The 16,596-nt window shown below is 44.1% G+C and overlaps 2 protein-coding genes across 3 annotated transcripts; one reads left to right on the forward strand and one right to left on the reverse strand.

Annotated features, from left to right (window-relative positions):
* Positions 1-1,356: 1,356 nt before the first annotated feature.
* Positions 1,357-8,362, reverse strand: LOC131709477 (RNA-binding protein lark-like). Of its 2 annotated transcripts, none has more exons than XM_059012145.1 (2): positions 8,257-8,362; positions 1,357-6,649 (listed from the first exon to the last, which is right to left on the reverse strand). In XM_059012145.1, exon 2 carries the CDS (start codon positions 6,527-6,529, stop codon positions 5,582-5,584), a length of 948 nt encoding a protein of 315 aa, XP_058868128.1. In that variant the 5' UTR covers positions 6,530-6,649; positions 8,257-8,362; the 3' UTR covers positions 1,357-5,581. The 2 variants fall into 2 exon arrangements, with proteins under 2 accessions (XP_058868128.1, XP_058868129.1); XM_059012146.1 differs by having other exon boundaries at positions 1,357-6,644; positions 8,257-8,340.
* A 2,655-nt stretch (positions 8,363-11,017) lies between these two features.
* Positions 11,018-16,373, forward strand: LOC131709478 (basic leucine zipper transcriptional factor ATF-like 3). Its single transcript, XM_059012153.1, has 3 exons — positions 11,018-11,464; positions 12,218-12,322; positions 14,371-16,373. The coding sequence occupies exons 1-3, from the start codon at positions 11,360-11,362 to the stop codon at positions 14,608-14,610; spliced, it is 450 nt and encodes a 149-aa protein (XP_058868136.1). The 5' UTR covers positions 11,018-11,359; the 3' UTR covers positions 14,611-16,373.
* The last annotated feature ends 223 nt before the right edge of the window (positions 16,374-16,596 follow it).

The raw sequence follows: 16,596 nt of genomic DNA on the forward strand, positions 1-16,596 counted from the left end.
CTATATTTACATCAGTTGCATATGTGGTCTATTAAGGTAATTAATTAAATTAAGACACTCGCTAAGCCTATATGGACACTTTCCCAAGACTTACAGTGGTTTGAGTTCATATGCACAACAAATCAAAACTCTCCGACGCGTTGGGAGCGTGTTAATACACTTGCACGCTGCGGTGTCTCCGGGATAAAAAGGGGTTAAATACTGAGACAGCCCTGCACTGTTAGCTTGATAAAGTCTTTCTGTCGTGGCTGGGAAGCGGTCAGGGAACTGCGTCGAGAATGCACCGCGTTTAAAGAGACTGGAGGTCAAAGCGTTCGTTCATCTTCATGAAAGGAAAGCGAATCCGTCTCAATTGTTCGGCTGCGTAGGAAGACGGTTTGTCTCGATAAGCCAGCTGCGCATCACCGCTTTAGAATCAGTTTGTTTATTTAGAGGCGAGCCTGTTAGCTGCCCTTTCAAGGAATAACAATTTAAAGGTCTTTATTACATTTGAAGAAACACTTCAACATTATACCGGGGTTATCCTATGACTCCACGTACACTGCTAAGTTTTACGCCCCCAAAAATTTCAATAATGCATAAAACAATTTTTTTGTAATTATATATATATATATATATATATATATAGTGTGGGGTGGAGTAGTGGTTAGGGCTCTGGACTCTTGACCGGAGGGTCGTGGGTTCAATCCCAGGTGGGGGACACTGCTGCTGTACCCTTGAGCAAGGTACTTTACCTCGATTGCTCCAGTAAAAACCCAACTGTATAAATGGGTAATTGTATGTAAAAATAATGTGATAACTGTCTGGTCCAGTGGTTAAAGAAAAGGGCTTGTAACCAGGAGGTCCCCGGTTCAAATCCCACCTCAGCCACTGACTCATTGTGTGACCCTGAGCAAGTCACTTCACCTCCTTGTGCTCCGTCTTTCGGGTGAGACGTAGTTGTAAGTGACTCTGCAGCTGATGCATAGTTCACACACCCTAGTCTCTGTAAGTCGCCTTGGATAAAGGCGTCTGCTAAATAAACTAATAATATAATTACTAAAAAAAGTAAGATGGTTATCTTAATCTTGTAAAAAACAAAACTGTATTTAATTAGTTACTGCATAAAGATGACCATTTTTTTTTAAATGTTGTTTTACAAAAAAATTAAGATGGTGCAGTAACTATATATATATATATTAAAGGGTAGTGTGGCTCATAGTAAAACCAGGAATAGATCAAACTGCTATGCAACAGGAGTCTCATTCCCATCCCTCATTTGTAGAAACCTCACCCCAAAATCCCTTTATTCCACTTTCTATTTGAAAAAATCAAGACACAAATTCAAGTAAGAAAAAAAAAGAGAGTGATCACACATTCTGAAGAAATAAATACTTTATTATCAGTGGAATGGAAAAGGTTCAGATACATGGAAGTCTGTGCTGCATATCTGCGTACCAACAATTAAATCACACTGTGCCACATCAATCTACGGTTTGTACCTGAGCAGGTATGAACCTGAAATATGTAACGGGGTCTGCGATATTCAAACACTCATGTAGAAATGTCGAGAATGCTTTTTCTCCACATGCCACGGCAGCAATTCTGCGAGACAGTATAAAGCCATCAATATAAAGATGTTTGATTAGGATACAGGTAAGTTTAAGAGCGTAGAAATCTTTCTTCTGAGTGAAGGATTACAGCACAGCCTCATACTTTACTTCATCTTGCCTTCCAGTATGTGTTTGAAGCGTCAGTCTGCACCTCTAAATTACTGCTGGTGTGCAAATTACTTGCCTAGGACGGGGTTTCCCCAAATCCCAGTCCTGGGGTCCCCCTGATTCTGCTGGTTTTCATTCCAACTGAGCTCTCCATTACTGAACCGGACCCTTCATTGAACTGATCATGTGCTAAATTAGACCTTTTTAATTATCCTCGGCTCCTAAAAAGCTGCCTATTTCAAGTTACTTAGAAACTTGCAGAGTTAACTTGCCAACTATTTTAAAAGCTGAAATAAAAAATTGGTCACATTATGCTAATGAAGTGGGTCCCCTCGAGTGGCGCATCCAGTAAAGGCGCTCCATGTGGAGTGCAGGATGCGCCCTATAGCCTGGAGGTTGCCAGTTCGAGACGGGAGCTCCCAGGGGATGGCGCACGATTGGCCGAGCGTTGTCCAGGGGGAAGGTGGGCTTAGGTTGGACAGGGTGTCCTCGGCTCACACCAGCGTCCCCTGTGGTCTGTCTGGGCGCCGCGGGCTTGCCTGTAAGCTGCGTTGTCCTCCGACGCTGTAGCTCTGAGGCGGCTGCACGGTGAGTCTGCAGCGTGTAAAGAAGCGGGCGGCTGATGGCACACGCTTCGGGGGACAGCGTGTGTCCGTCTTCGCCCCTCCCGAGTCAGCGCAGGGGTGGTAGTGGTGAGGTGAGTCTAAAAATAATCAGCCATTTCAAACTGGGAGAAAAACTGGGTAAAATCGATTGGCGACTACTAAATTTATATATAAAAAAATAAATTAAGCACATGATCAGTTCAATGAAGGGTTCTGTTAAGTACTTGAGAACGCAGTTGGAATGAAAACCAGCAGACACAGGGAGCCCCCAGGACCAGGATTGGGAAACCCTGGCCTAGGAGACACGTGTGTGCGTGCGTGCATGCATGCGTGTGTGTGCATGCATGCGCGTGACGGTTCGGTCACAAATGCATTTTCCTGTATTGGTGCTTCCACTATGTAGATGCACTTGGGCTGGACCTGTGGGCACAAAATAACTAAACTAAAATAAACTAAGAAACCAATGTGGTTTACAGTCTCTGAAGAAAGGACTTTGACACTGCCAGTCCTTTGAATTGTTCGTAAAAAGTAAAAACAAACAAATTAAAAAAAAACAGGTTTAAGAAATGGTATTAATTGTCCATAGGAGCTGGAGAGGGAAGCAGGGGAGAGGAGGACCGATCTAAAACACAATACAAGGAATTATAAACACAGGGATTGAGCCTTTGACTGTCCCTGCAGCCAGCCACCGATCACACAGAGATCTATTACTGCAATGCCAGGGTCTGAAACAAACCAGCCTCCAGCTCCAGGAAAGAGCTTTGCATCCCCCTGCAGAACAAACTCATTTTGCTTCTTAAAATCGAATGAAACCAGCTGGATGATGTTAACATATTGAATTACACACCACCCCCACCATATACTTAACTGAAAAATGTGACATTTCAAAAAATCTAACATGAAATACTTACTGTATGACTATCACGGCTTCCGGTAGACTTTTTTTTTGGTGATATAATTTCTTTAAAATAAAATGATCTAGATGATGTTTATATAGTTAATTTTTTTGTATTAGGTCTAAAATTCTAGGCGATACTATAACTTTTGTCCACAAGCCAGATGAGTCTGGCTGGGCAAATGATTTAACCAGTTCAGACTTAACTGGTCACTTTAATAATATGGCTCAAAGAATGTTTCCCAGGACCGGGTGCTCTAACCGTGTGAATTAAATACACTTACCTTTGCTGCCAGCCTTTTGGAGTTCTCTGGCAATTCTTCACATGGGGAGTTTAAACGTTTTATCCAGGTGTTTTTCTCTTGCCCTGCCCCCCTCCTCCTCCTCCACCAATCCACAAGTCTTTCAACCCCATGTGTGTTTTTTTATCCAACAGCGGGCGCAATGCCCACGACAAGCCCCTCCCACCCACCGACCCAAACCCACGACCTCATCAACCAATGAGGCGGTCGGCCGGTATTGCACGGGGCGTGCGTTTTTGTATATAAAAGAAGTCGGGGGGGGGGGGAAAAATTAAAAGGCATACGATCAAAGAAACCCAGCAATCGTAGACAGGAAACTTTTATTTTTTTTTGACACAACATCGATCACTGATTGACCTCCCCCAACTAAAATCGAAAGCCGTCAAAATAAAATTATATATATACTTGAATAACAAATGTGGTGTAAGCTTTTACAAAATCGTTCTTGTTTAAGCGCAAAACAGTGGTTGAATGACAAACTAATGATAATAATAATAATAATAATAACAGGCAGAACGTCATCTTTCTATGGATCTAGATTAACGACCTATATTATATTGGTTCGTTGCAATAGGTTACAGAGGAGTCACATGCTTTTTTCGTTCAGTAATAGAATCATAGAACAAAAACGGAAGTGGCGATTACACAGAGAGAGAGAGAGAGAGCAAGAGAGAGAACCAGGAACCAAAATATGCTGGCTTCGTTTTTGTTTTGTACACACAATTACGGTTTACAATCGTTGGCAAATCCTTTAACAAATATTAAAGCAAAAAAAAACAAACAATAAAAACGTTGATGCAGTCGAACGTCCGGAACGTCAGGTTCGTAACAAAACAAAAGGCGGACATTTTTTGTTTCTTTTTATTGAAAGGAACGGCGACTTTTAAAAATGCGTGCTGGTTGTGCCTTGCAGTTTGCCGTATCCGAAACGTTCGAAAGAATTTTGCCGTCCGTTTTTTTTAAGCGAATCCCCAGTCTTTCGGTTGAATCTTCGTTCGTTCGTTCGTGTGTGTGTGTGTGTGTGGCTGTGGAATTGGAGAGAGGGATGGGAGAGGGGAGTTGGGGGGGACGGGGGGAGGGGCAGCTGGATAGGATTTTTTTTTTCAACCCCCCCCCCCCCCCCCCAAAAGATTTCTTCCCGACTTTAAAGATCACGTACAGCGAGATCAAGGAAGAGGCTATTAAAACATTTCAAAGCTTTGATCGGTTTGATTCTAGAAGTTATCACCACCATCACCTTCATATGGGTTGTACTGTAATGGCTGGAAAAGGATTAAGGCAACTGTTGTTTCATGGGGGGGTAAATCCTCAGTGATTTCTCTCACCCCCTGTTTTTCTGGGTTGATAGTTGAGAAGTCTATTGCTCTTGCTGGACAGATACTGAATCCAGTGTTTGTTTTCATGGTCGAGTGCAGCAGCAGTCCGTACCACAAATTAAAATATAAAAAACGGGTTTTTAAAGGGTGCCGACAGACAAAAAACTCACAAATTGTGCTTGAGATGACAGAGCTGGAAATCAGACTCCTATTGCACAGCAGTGTGGTCCATTCCAGGTTTTACTGCTACCAGCTTGATCAGCCCCCAGTGTGTCTAGCTAACAAGCTCAGGTGTGTCTGATTGTTAAACTCCCAGTGAAACCAGGACTGGATCACACTGCTGTGTAATGGGAGGCTTACTTCAATCACTGGATATAGAGTGGATTAAAATGTTTTTTTTGTGTTTCAATTACAGAAACCCAAAAGGCAGTGACAATGGCAAACAAAACAAAATTAAATTCAAAAATTCAAAAAAAAAATCTACAATTGCTAGCGGTTCGTAGCCAGTCTGGGTTTGTAAACCTGCAATTCATTATTACTATTATTTTTAATTAAAAAAATAAATAAAAAATTGGACTGCTATTGCACTCAAGTCATGAAAATATTTTTTTTTTTTGGTTTTTTGGGGGGGAGATTTTATTACTTAAAAAAAAAAAACTATTTATAAAAACAAAATTTAATTTCGCTGAACACCAACTGCTGAACGCCAAGACAGAAACTAAACTCTACATACTACGCTATTTCTTTCAACCCAAAAAACATTTTAATAGCCTCTTGTGAACCCGTTGCTGTACTTATCCAAGTAGTCATCCTTGTCGAACCCTGAACCCAGGGAGTAGCGCGAGGAGAGGAGCCCCCCGTATTCCCGGCTGCGACTGTAGGCTGCTGCGGCGGAGGAGGGAGGGGGCGGGGGTGGGGGCAGCAGGGTCCTCCTGCTTCCCAGAGGGCTGCGCTCCCTGTAGTAGGAGGGCGGGGGAGGGGGCGGTGGGGGGAGCCTCCTCTCGTAGGGGTCCCGCGCTGCGTAGTAGCGGGAGGTGTAGGGCTCGTAGCGCGGGCTCCTCTCGTATGCCTCCCGTTCGTAGTAGGCTCTGGGCGGGGGGGGAGGCGGGAGGGGAGGGAGGCGCCCCCGGGGGTGGTAGTAATCGGCAGGGGGGTGAGGAGGAGGCAGGTAGTGAGGGTGGTGGTGGTGGTGGTGAGGAGGAGGGGGTGGGGGAGGGTAGGGGTGATCGTAAGGACCATACTCCTCCTCTCCGTCGTCCGCCTGGTGGCTGCGGGACAGGGAGACGTAGATCTTCTGCCCTTCCAGCTTGGTGCGGTTGAGCTCGGCGATGGCCTCCAGGGCCTCCTTCTCCCTCTGCATGTGAACGAAGGCGTAGTTCTTCACGATGTCGCACTCCACCACCTTGCCGTAGCGCTGGAAGAGCTCCTTGATCTTGGCCGTGGTGGCGGTGGGGGCCACGTTGCCCACGTGGACCTTGGTGGCGTTGCGCATCTTGGTGGTGGCGTACTCCACGGTGATGCGGGAGCCGTTGAGCTCGTGCTTGTGCAGAGCGGCGATGGCCTGGGTGGCCTCGTCCTCCTTCTCCATGTGGATGAAGCCGTAGTTCTTCAGGATGTCGCAGTCGGACACCTCGCCGTGGCGCTGGAACAGAGCCCGCAGCTCCTCCTCCGTGGTGGAGGCGTTCACGTTGCCCACGAAGATCTTCACCATCTTTGTGGATCGTTTAGCGGTGGGGGGGGGTATTTGTTTCCCTGGGGGGGTGGTGGTGGTGGTGCGGGGGCAGTGTTTTTGGGAGCTTTTTGTTATGCCAGGCGGTAGGGTAAAGCTATTCTGCGAGAGAAGATAAAGAAATGCTTTGTTATTCACTTTGAAGTTTCGATAGGTGTTTATTTAACCAGGACCCTTGAGATCTCATTTAGAAAAAGGGGGTTCTGGCACGAGAAGGCAGCAAGAAAAAACATTATAAAATCAATGGCAAAAGCAGACCAATCATATATATCAGGAGATGGAAATAAGGAGGTTATGTGACTTGATATTTCACAGCACTTTCATCCGTTCCTGGTTTTACTAGCAGCTTGATCAGCCCCCAGTGTGTCTAGCTAACAAGCTCAGGTGTGTCTTATTATTAAACTCCCAGTGAAACCAGGACTGGATCACACCGCTGTGCAGCGGGAGTCTTAATCTCATTCATTTATATTAGATAGATAGATACACACATATATACACACCCCAAACTTAAGTAATAGTAAATGTGCAAAAGTACAACAAATATATAGGGCAGCAGTGTGGAGTAGTGGTTAGGGCTCTGGACTCTTGACCGGAGGGTCGTGGGTTCAATCCCAGGTGGGGGACACTGCTGCTGTACCCTTGAGCAAGGTACTTTACCTAGATTGCTCCAGTAAAAACCCAACTGTATAAATGGGTAACTGTATGTAAAAATAATGGGATATCTTGTAACAATTGTAAGTCGCCCTGGATAAGGGCGTCTGCTAAGAAATAAATAATAATAATAATAATAATAATAATAATAATAAGTATTGAGCACGTTTCGGTCATGGGTTCTTCATCAGCTAGGGACTCGATGGCATTTTCGCTGAAGGAGGACTCATGACCGAAACATGCTCAATGCTTTTGTATTTATGTTGTACGTTGTTCCTATTTACAATTACTTCAAAGTATTTTCCCCCCTCAATATTCTAGTGTGCATTGTACATACAGAACACATTGAATGAAAAAACACACATTATTCATATATATATATATATATATATATATATATATATATATATATATATATATATATATTCTGTCGAGAACAAAACATTTTTCGTTGACAAGGCTGCTACTGAACAGAAACCAAACATGCACATTAACATTCAAATTCGTCTTGGCTTTAAAAACACATTATTGAAACGAGAAAGCGCCTCGTTTTAACACAGGGCGTTTGCAAACTGCCTGTGTTTATTTCAGTCATCGTAAGCGACATAAAATCTAAACCAAACACACATACAAAAATAAATACAGAAAGCGAATAAACAAACACATCAGCACACCGAAGATATAAATCGACCTACATATTTCAAACCACACAGAAACGAAGTTTAACGTGTTTTTTTGTGTGGGCCTGTCTATGTAAGGTATTGGATAAATTCTCTAGCGCAAATAACACTGTATAAAATCAATAATCCTCCTTTGTATATCAAATTACTACCATTACTATCAGCAGTATGTGTTTTAAGAACAATAATAATAACAAAACAATGAGACAAAAATTATCAGTCACTAGGCCTCACGACCATTCAACCCTAAAATTCAAATGTTCTCGAGTCAAACCGGCGTTTTACAACAAAAACCGCTGTCAGCGGAACTTAATCGGGTACCGAATCGGGAAAATGGTTAAAAACAGAGTCGATTACAAACACAAACAACGACATTACCGCTTACGCTCCGGCTGCAGCCTCTGTCCGCTTCGACCTCCTCCTGATAAATATGGCTGCGAGTCCTTTTGTCACCAAGGCGAACCCCTTCAATCGAAAAACAACTTTATTGACAGCTGCGCAAACACACACGGACACACGCGCAAGTGTAGTTATAGCAACCGCCCCCCCCCCCCCCCCCCCCCCCTCTGCAAATTGTACTTTGCCCGGAAGACAAACGGTCAGGCCCCAATTTTTCCTCTTAACAAATGCAATAGATTGACTTGCATTAAATGCATCAGATCAGAACGGGTTAAAGTAAACGGAGTACACACATCTATTAAGTCCGATTTAAAATAAATACATCCACCTAGATAATTTGCTGTGCATTTGCCATAGCGTGCCATTGTTTTGCCATGTATTTTTAAAATATGCTTTACCAGACCTCTCTGCGCTTTACAATGCTTCCCTGTGCTTTACCAGACCTCTCTGTGCTTTACAATGCTTCCCTGTGCTTTACCAGACCTCTCTGTGCTTTACAATGCTTCCCTATGCTTTACCAGACCTCTCTGTGCTTTACAATGCTTCCCTATGCTTTACCAGACCTCTCTGTGCTTTACAATGCTTCCCTATGCTTTACCACACCTCTCTGTGCTTTACAATGCTTCCCTATGCTTTACCAGACCTCTCTGTGCTTTACAATGCTTCCCTATGCTTTACCAGACCTCTCTGTGCTTTACAATGCTTCCCTATGCTTTACCAGACCTCTCTGTGCTTTACAATGCTTCCCTATGCTTTACCAGACCTCTCTGTGCTTTACAATGCTTGTCTATGCTTTACCAGACCTCTCTGTGCTTTACAATGCTTCCCTATGCTTTACCAGACCTCTCTGTGCTTTACAATGCTTCCCTATGCTTTACCAGACCTCTCTGTGCTTTACAATGCTTCCCTATGTTTTACCAGACCTCTCTGTGCTTTACAATGCTTGCCTATGCTTTACCAGACCTCTCTGTGCTTTACAATGCTTCCCTATGCTTTACCAGACCTCTCTGTGCTTTACAATGCTTCCCTATGCTTTACCAGACCTCTCTGTGCTTTACAATGCTTGCCTATGCTTTACCATCTATATAGGGTTACCCTCCCTCCCTCCCTGTCGACTCTCACTGAGATGCAGAGCACAATTCACAATAACAAACCTACACCACTAATCTTGGTTTATTATAATTGGGTCCATAAACAGTGCAAAACAATTCTACAGTATTTGTTCTTTCGGATTATGAGGGTATGTGATTAAAAAAAAAAGGTCAATACAATTCAAACCGATTATAACTTCTAAAGAAAGCGTCTCGTTACCGGTAAATTCCTATAACGATACTTGTATCTCGATGTCTTGCATTTCTAGGCTGTCGCTTAAATGGCAAGCAACATTATGTAAGTATGTGACTATAATATGTGTAATATAATAGTGTGAGTGTGTGTGTGTGTCTCTCAGTGTGTGTGCGAGTCTCATTGTGTGTGTGAGTGTGTCTCTCAGTGTGTGTGTGTCTCTCAGTGTCTGTGTGAGTCTCTCAGTGTGTGTGTGAGACTCTCAGTGTGTGTGTGTGAGTCTCTCAGTGTGTGTGTGCGTGACCCTGAGCAAGTCACTTCACCTCCTTGTGCTCCGTCCTTCAGATGAGACGTCAAACAAACGAGCTCCTATTGGAAGTGACTCTGCAGCAGCAGCAGCAGCAGCAGCAGTTGGTGCCAAATGACAAATACTTATGATAATGTCAATAATCTTGGTTTATTATTATTGGGTCGCCAGAGTCTAGAATATTGGTTCTTTCGGATTATGAGGGGATGGGATAAATATTATTGTTGATACAATTCAAACAAATGATAACTTTATAACTTCTAAAGTAGAATTATGTTACTTTATCGTAACTTTAGCTTTAGAAAAAAAAATAAAAAAACGCTTGTAACTTTTTATGGCTGCAGTTGCGCTTGTGTTTACCGGAATATCGTTCAGTTGTACTGCATTTTATTAGCGCTGTAAAACAATTAAAAAGCATCTCTTTCACAATCAACAAAACTGGGAACGTGAAAAGTGAACATATAGTCATGCATATAAAACGATACAACCCATTAAAAGTTGCTAAATATAGGAATGGGTGGAGTTACTATATACCGGAAAGACAAAAAAAAAACCGGATTTCACAATTTATTTATTTTTTGGTCCACACCGGAAACAGTAAAACCCCGACTAGATTTTGCAATTTTGTAGTATGGATCAAACTGCTATGGGAGTCTTGTTTCTAGTCGTTTTAACATTGAATATATATATATATATATAAACAATTATATTTTTGATATCAGCAATTCAATTTCTGATATTAAAAAATACAGTAGTTGGGTCCCATTTTTTGTATCTCCTTACAAGAGAACTGTTGATAATGATATGAAAAAAAAAAAGATTTCAAAATCGCAATGGTCGATATCAAAAACGAAGCAGACTTGTTAAAAGGATTGCTACAAATGCACGCTTGGACCCGGTACTGTTCCGACCCACAACACAGCGAGTGCCGGTGTTGAGAAGTCTAAAGAGAAGAAAAAGCGACACTGCCTTTCAAAACAAGCCCAAAAACAAGCGGAACCCCATATAAGGGTGTTTATGCAAATTCCAGCCCGCGACTCTCAACCCAGCCGCGACTCTGAAAACAAAACAAGCCCAGTCCGCTTATTCTAAGACGTTCTTATACGTGCCCCAAAGCAGCTTACGTTAAATAAGTCAGCGGGCTATTGATCTGAATCAAAGGCCGCTTCTGTTGTGTAAACACAGAGGCGGGTCTAGATGGGAAATCCAATTCTGAGGGCGGAGTCTTGAGAAATTCCCAACACGTGAATTCTCGAAAAGGCTTTCCTGTCGACTTGGCTTCTGAGCAACGCCAGCGTTTACAATAAACCGAAACCTTTCAGATCAAATAAAAATGTAGTGGCCGGATTGTACGCGTTCAGTGTGTGTGTGTGTGTGTGAGAGAGCGTGTGGAGCCGTGCAAACACACAAGCGGGGCAGGAGAGCACGCTGCGTGCAGAATCGACCTAGCACAATATTCATAATAATAATATTATATTATTGCATAGCTGGATGCCAGAAAAAGTCATGTATTTGTCTGGGATGGACTCACCTGGCGGGGTTAATTTACAATCGACATCAGAAGACGATGGCAGTTCGCAAGGGACTTCTGATTTGGTAATTATTTTTTTTTAATATATTTTTTAATTTTTTATTTGGAGAAAAAAAAAATATTGCATCTAAATAACAACACATTTTCTTGCTATAAATGTATCACGTTGAATTATTTCTCGCTTTTGTGCTCTCCGTGCACACGTGAAATATTTCCATATGGCGTGTGCAAGGGTTAACTGTGTTTGCATAAATGTGTAGCTCATTTGAAACATTTTGCGTGTTAGCATTTTCGTTCAGAAGTAGACCATTTTAAAATAAGCGGGCACCATTAGATCTGCCATACATAAGATTGCGTTGCATTAAGAATTTTGCAGGCGATGTTTTTTGTTTCCTAAAATAGAAAATGCATCGGTGCTCGGTTCAGTGGTTAAAGAAAAGGGCTTGTAACCAGGAGGTCCCCGGTTCAAATCCCACCTCAGCCACTGACTCACTGTGTGACCCTGAGCAAGTCACTTCACCTCCTTGTGCTCCGTCTTTCGGGTGAGACGTAGTTGTAAGTGACTCTGCAGCTGATGCATAGTTCACACACCCTAGTCTCTGTAAGTCGCCTTGGATAAAGGCGTCTGCTAAATAAATAAACAAATAAACAAAGACTCAACACGCATATCATTAACGTGACCTAAAACCTGCATGTATTTGATTTCATAGACCGTACGAACACGCCTTGCGATGCAAACACAACCCACCGAGCGCTGCGGTTCAGACAGTATCGCAGTTACAACACGAATTATATGCACATGTTATGTCTGTTTCCAGAATTTCAAACACGGTGACAGAAAAATGACCAGAAGAGCGAAAAACAGAGCCGCCGCACAGAAAAGCCGTCAGAAACACACGGAGAGGGCGGATAGTCTACACCAGGTAACAGCGAAGACACCGTGACGTCACTAACCCCGCATCCTCTTCCCTTTCACCCATATGCGCGCTTGGGTTCAAAGTCAGAGCATATCAGATGACTGTATGTCTTGCTGCAAATGGTATTTTAAAGAGTGGAGGGCGGCTTATTATATTATAACTCTCTGTGCTTTACAATGCTCCCCTATGCTTTACCACACCTCTCTGTGCTTTACAATACTTCCCTATGCTTTACCACACCTCTCTGTGCTTTACAATACTTCCCTATGCTTTACCACACCTCTCTGTGCTTTACAATGCTTCCCTATGCTTTACCAGACCTCTCTGTGCTTTACAATGCTTCCCTATGTTTTCCCAGACCTCTCTGTGCTTTACAATGCTTCCCTATGCTTTGCCAGACCTCTCTGTGCTTTACAATGCTTCCCTATGCTTTCCCAGACCTCTCTGTGCTTTACAATGCTTCCCTATGCTTTACCAGACCTCTCTGTGCTTTACAATGCTCCCCTATGCTTTACCAGACCTCTCTGTGCTTTACAATGCTTCCCTATGCTTTACCACACCTCAGTGCTTTATTACACTTGGCTATGCTTTTACTCTAGAGAGATAGCTGCTGTATATTTAAACAGTGTTGCTGCTGAAGTGTTTGAGTGGAAACGTCTGTGTGCGTGTTGGTTGAGTTTCTTGCACGGCTTTGAGAAGCTTGATGTTGATGGAAGGCACGCTTCAGAGCCCTAGCCGTTTCCTTTAAGTCAGCTGACCTCCTCGGCTCTCTGCTGAGTCCCAGGACTGAAGTTCAGCAATGCTGTGGCAGCTGGCGGAGAGAGCCAATGAGGGTTGAGCTGGGTGGGGCTCCACCCCCTCTACATTCCAAGCTCCACCCCCTCTACACTCCAAGCTCCACCCCCTCCACACTCCAAGCTCACACACAGAGGGGAATTCCAGGGAGAGAGAGTTCAGGGCTGGGAATCAGACTCCTATTGCACAGCAGTGTGATCCATTCCAGGTTTTACTGCTACCAGCTTGATCTTATTATTAAACTCGTAACGAAACCAGGGATGGATTAAACCGCTACGCAATGGGAGCACGTCCCTGAAGTCTATCAACTATTTTTTTTTAAGGGTCCTCATTTAAGAAACAGGGATCCTTATGCTCTGTCTGTCTATCTGGATTGTAATTCTCCTGCATGAACAAGCTTTGTTTTTTTGTCCTCAAGTCATTTCTTACCCTGTAAGGGGATTTCAGGTGTTCTGCAGTGCTCTGTCTGTGATGTGTTTCTACAGGCTAGTGTTAACAGGACTCCTGCAAATACCCGTGTGTGATTACACTGAGCTCCAGGCAGGCATGTTCAAGCTTGCATTCCTGACAGGCATTTCGCTTGTTGCTTCGTTGCGTTAAACCCTAGTGGCATTTTAATGAATACTCCCTTCACGCTCGCTCCACTGCACAGCATAATGGACGCATTTTGCAATCGCTTTGTCTAGACTGAGTGCGCGCTTTCTGTAAAAGCTGCGGGACTCTTATGAAAGTTTCCCACAGTAAAAGAACATTGTAAAGCACAGAGAGGTCTGGTAAAGCATAGGGAAGCATTGTAAAGCACAGATAGGTCTGGTAAAGCATAGGGAAGCATTGTAAAGCACAGAGAGGTCTGGTAAAGCATAGGCAAGCATTGTAAAGCACAGAGAGGTCTGGTAAAGCATAGGGAAACATTGTAAAGCACAGAGAGGTCTGGTAAAGCATAGGGAAACATTGTAAAGCACAGAGAGGTCTGGTAAAGCATAGGGAAGCATTGTAAAGCACAGAGAGGTCTGGTAAAGCATAGGGAAGCATTGTAAAGCACAGAGAGGTGTGTTAAAGCATAGGCAAGCATTGTAAAGCACAGAGAGGTCTGGTAAAGCATAGGGAAGCATTGTAAAGCACAGAGAGGTATGGTAAAGCATAGGGAAGCATTGTAAAGCACAGAGAGGTGTGGTAAAGCATAGGGAAGCATTGTAAAGCACAGAGAGGTATGATAAAGCACAATGACGACCTGACGATTGTTCCTCTCTGTGTTGCAGGAGCTGGAAAACCTGGAAAAGGAGAACAGTGCCTTCCAGAAAGAGATTGCAGGACTGAGAAGAGAGCTGGAGCAATACAACAAAGTCCTGGAGGAGCACAAAGCCACGTGCACGCTGCTGCACGGCTATGAGGTTCAGAACTTGAACTCTGGGCTGTGCACCAGGGGCCAGCCCACCCCCGAAACTGACATCCTCGCCTCCAACTGGCCCGACCTGAGCTTTTTTTATCCTGTGTTGTGAGGAGAGCGGACGACCACCGTCGATTGTAGCAATTCTAATATAAAAGCGGGGTCTAGTTTCAAATGCCGTAGAACAGGGCTTCTCGAACCCGGTCCGGGGGACCCCCTGTGTCTGCTGGTTTTCATTCCAGCCGAGCTCTTAATTACTCAACTAGACCTTTACTTGAAATGATCGTTTGCTGAATTCGAGACCTTTTTAATTGTTTTCAGTTCTTGAGCAGCTGCAGATTTCAAGTTTGCGATTTTAGATTTGGGAAGTAACTTTCTAAGAACTGTTTAAGAACTGAAAACAAGGAAGAAAGGTCTAATTCAGCAAATGATCAGTTCAGTGAAGGGTCTAGTTAAGTAATTAAGAGCTTGGTTGGAATAAAAACCGGCAGACACAGCAGAGGGGGCCCCCAGGACTGAGTTTGAGAAGTCCTGCCGTAGAGTAAGTAGTCTCGTTTTGAATTGCTGTTTTTTTTTTTTTTTTTATATATTCCCCTCGCTGTTTTGCCGTCACTTTGAGTGATTCTGGGTTAGGCTGGTTTCCAGCATTGGGTTCTCCTTTAAAATCTTGCCTTTACCTTGGCTTTGAGCTGCTTTGACCTTGTCTGGAGAATCATAAGTGCCAGGACCTGAACAGCCTGCCTCGTGTGTGGTGGGGGTGGTGGGGGGGGGGCTGACAGAGTTGAAAGGTCGCACTGGGGGCATCCAAGCAGTTAGGAGCCTCTAGGCAAGCCAAAAGCAGCTCAGAGCCCGTCAAAGGCAGATCTGAGAGAATCTTGACAATAGCTCAGTATTGCAAACACCATAAAACATTAAGGGGACTATTTTTTTGCTGCTCGCTGTCATCTGAATCATCGTGCTGTTTTTTTTTTTTTCTGTCGCGGTCTCCGACTGCCGTTTAAGTACTGCTACTGGTCCAAGGTCGGCCATACGCAGACAATATAACCCACAAGCCCCTTCAGCCAATCAGAACGGACAGCAGGAGAGCCTTATCCAATCAGAAGAGCATTAGACACGGGCGGGACGTCGGGTGAACCCGCCCTACAGACGATTTGTTCTTCCGACCCGGGGATTCCACTCGGCCAAAATCGGCAGGGACCGTTTCTCCTCGCCGGCACTACAGCGCACCCTGCTGGCCGTTACGGGAACTCAAGCGGACACCTGCAGGGCTTGTCCTCCAGGGGGCGGTAGATCACATCCGCTGCAGAGCTGCCGGGTGGAAAGAGGCGACTGGTTCTGAGGATCGGAGGATGTTCTGATGAGCTTGAGTTCAGCTCCTGATGCTGCGGGTGAAGGGAGCACGACAGGACACTAAATTGGGGAGAAAACACACACACACACTGTGTGTACACTTGTGCACAATCACACAACATTACTATCACACACACACACACACACACACGTGTGCATAGCATTAAGTAGCTCACCTGAGATCTATTAACAAGTTTAAATGTAGCTGAGGAACTTTTATACTGATATACTGTTTTTAGATATTGAATATATATATATATATATATACACTATATAATATAGTTTGAATGTGTGCTTCTGTTGTATACTTTTCTCAATAACCAAACCAAGTCTCCATTGAATAGGCACTGAAGAGTACATTATGTTTGCCATTGCATGATTTAATAGGGTTGTTCTACCCCCTGTTAAATAACGGAAGGGAATCAGACTCCCGTTGTATAGCGGTGCGATCCATTCCAGGTTTTACTGCTACCAGCTTGATCAGCCCCCAGTGTGTCTAGCTAACAAGGGGACAGGTCAGTTATATAGGGGAGGGGGGAGGGGGGGAGGGGGAGGGGGAGGGGGAGGAGGAGGTGGGAGGGAGGAGAGGAGAGGGGGAGGGGGAGGGGGAGGGGGGAGTTTGAGATTTGCCGTGTTGTAACGCTTGTAATGCTTTTTACATGAGTGGCAATACACAGAGCACTTACCTACCTCATGGTACCTGAGTAATATGGAGCGCCATTGTGAAACTGCAGAGGGTAAAGCTAGT

Source organism: Acipenser ruthenus, chromosome 43 (genome assembly GCF_902713425.1).
Source record: "Acipenser ruthenus chromosome 43, fAciRut3.2 maternal haplotype, whole genome shotgun sequence".
Lineage (NCBI taxonomy): Eukaryota > Metazoa > Chordata > Actinopteri > Acipenseriformes > Acipenseridae > Acipenser > Acipenser ruthenus.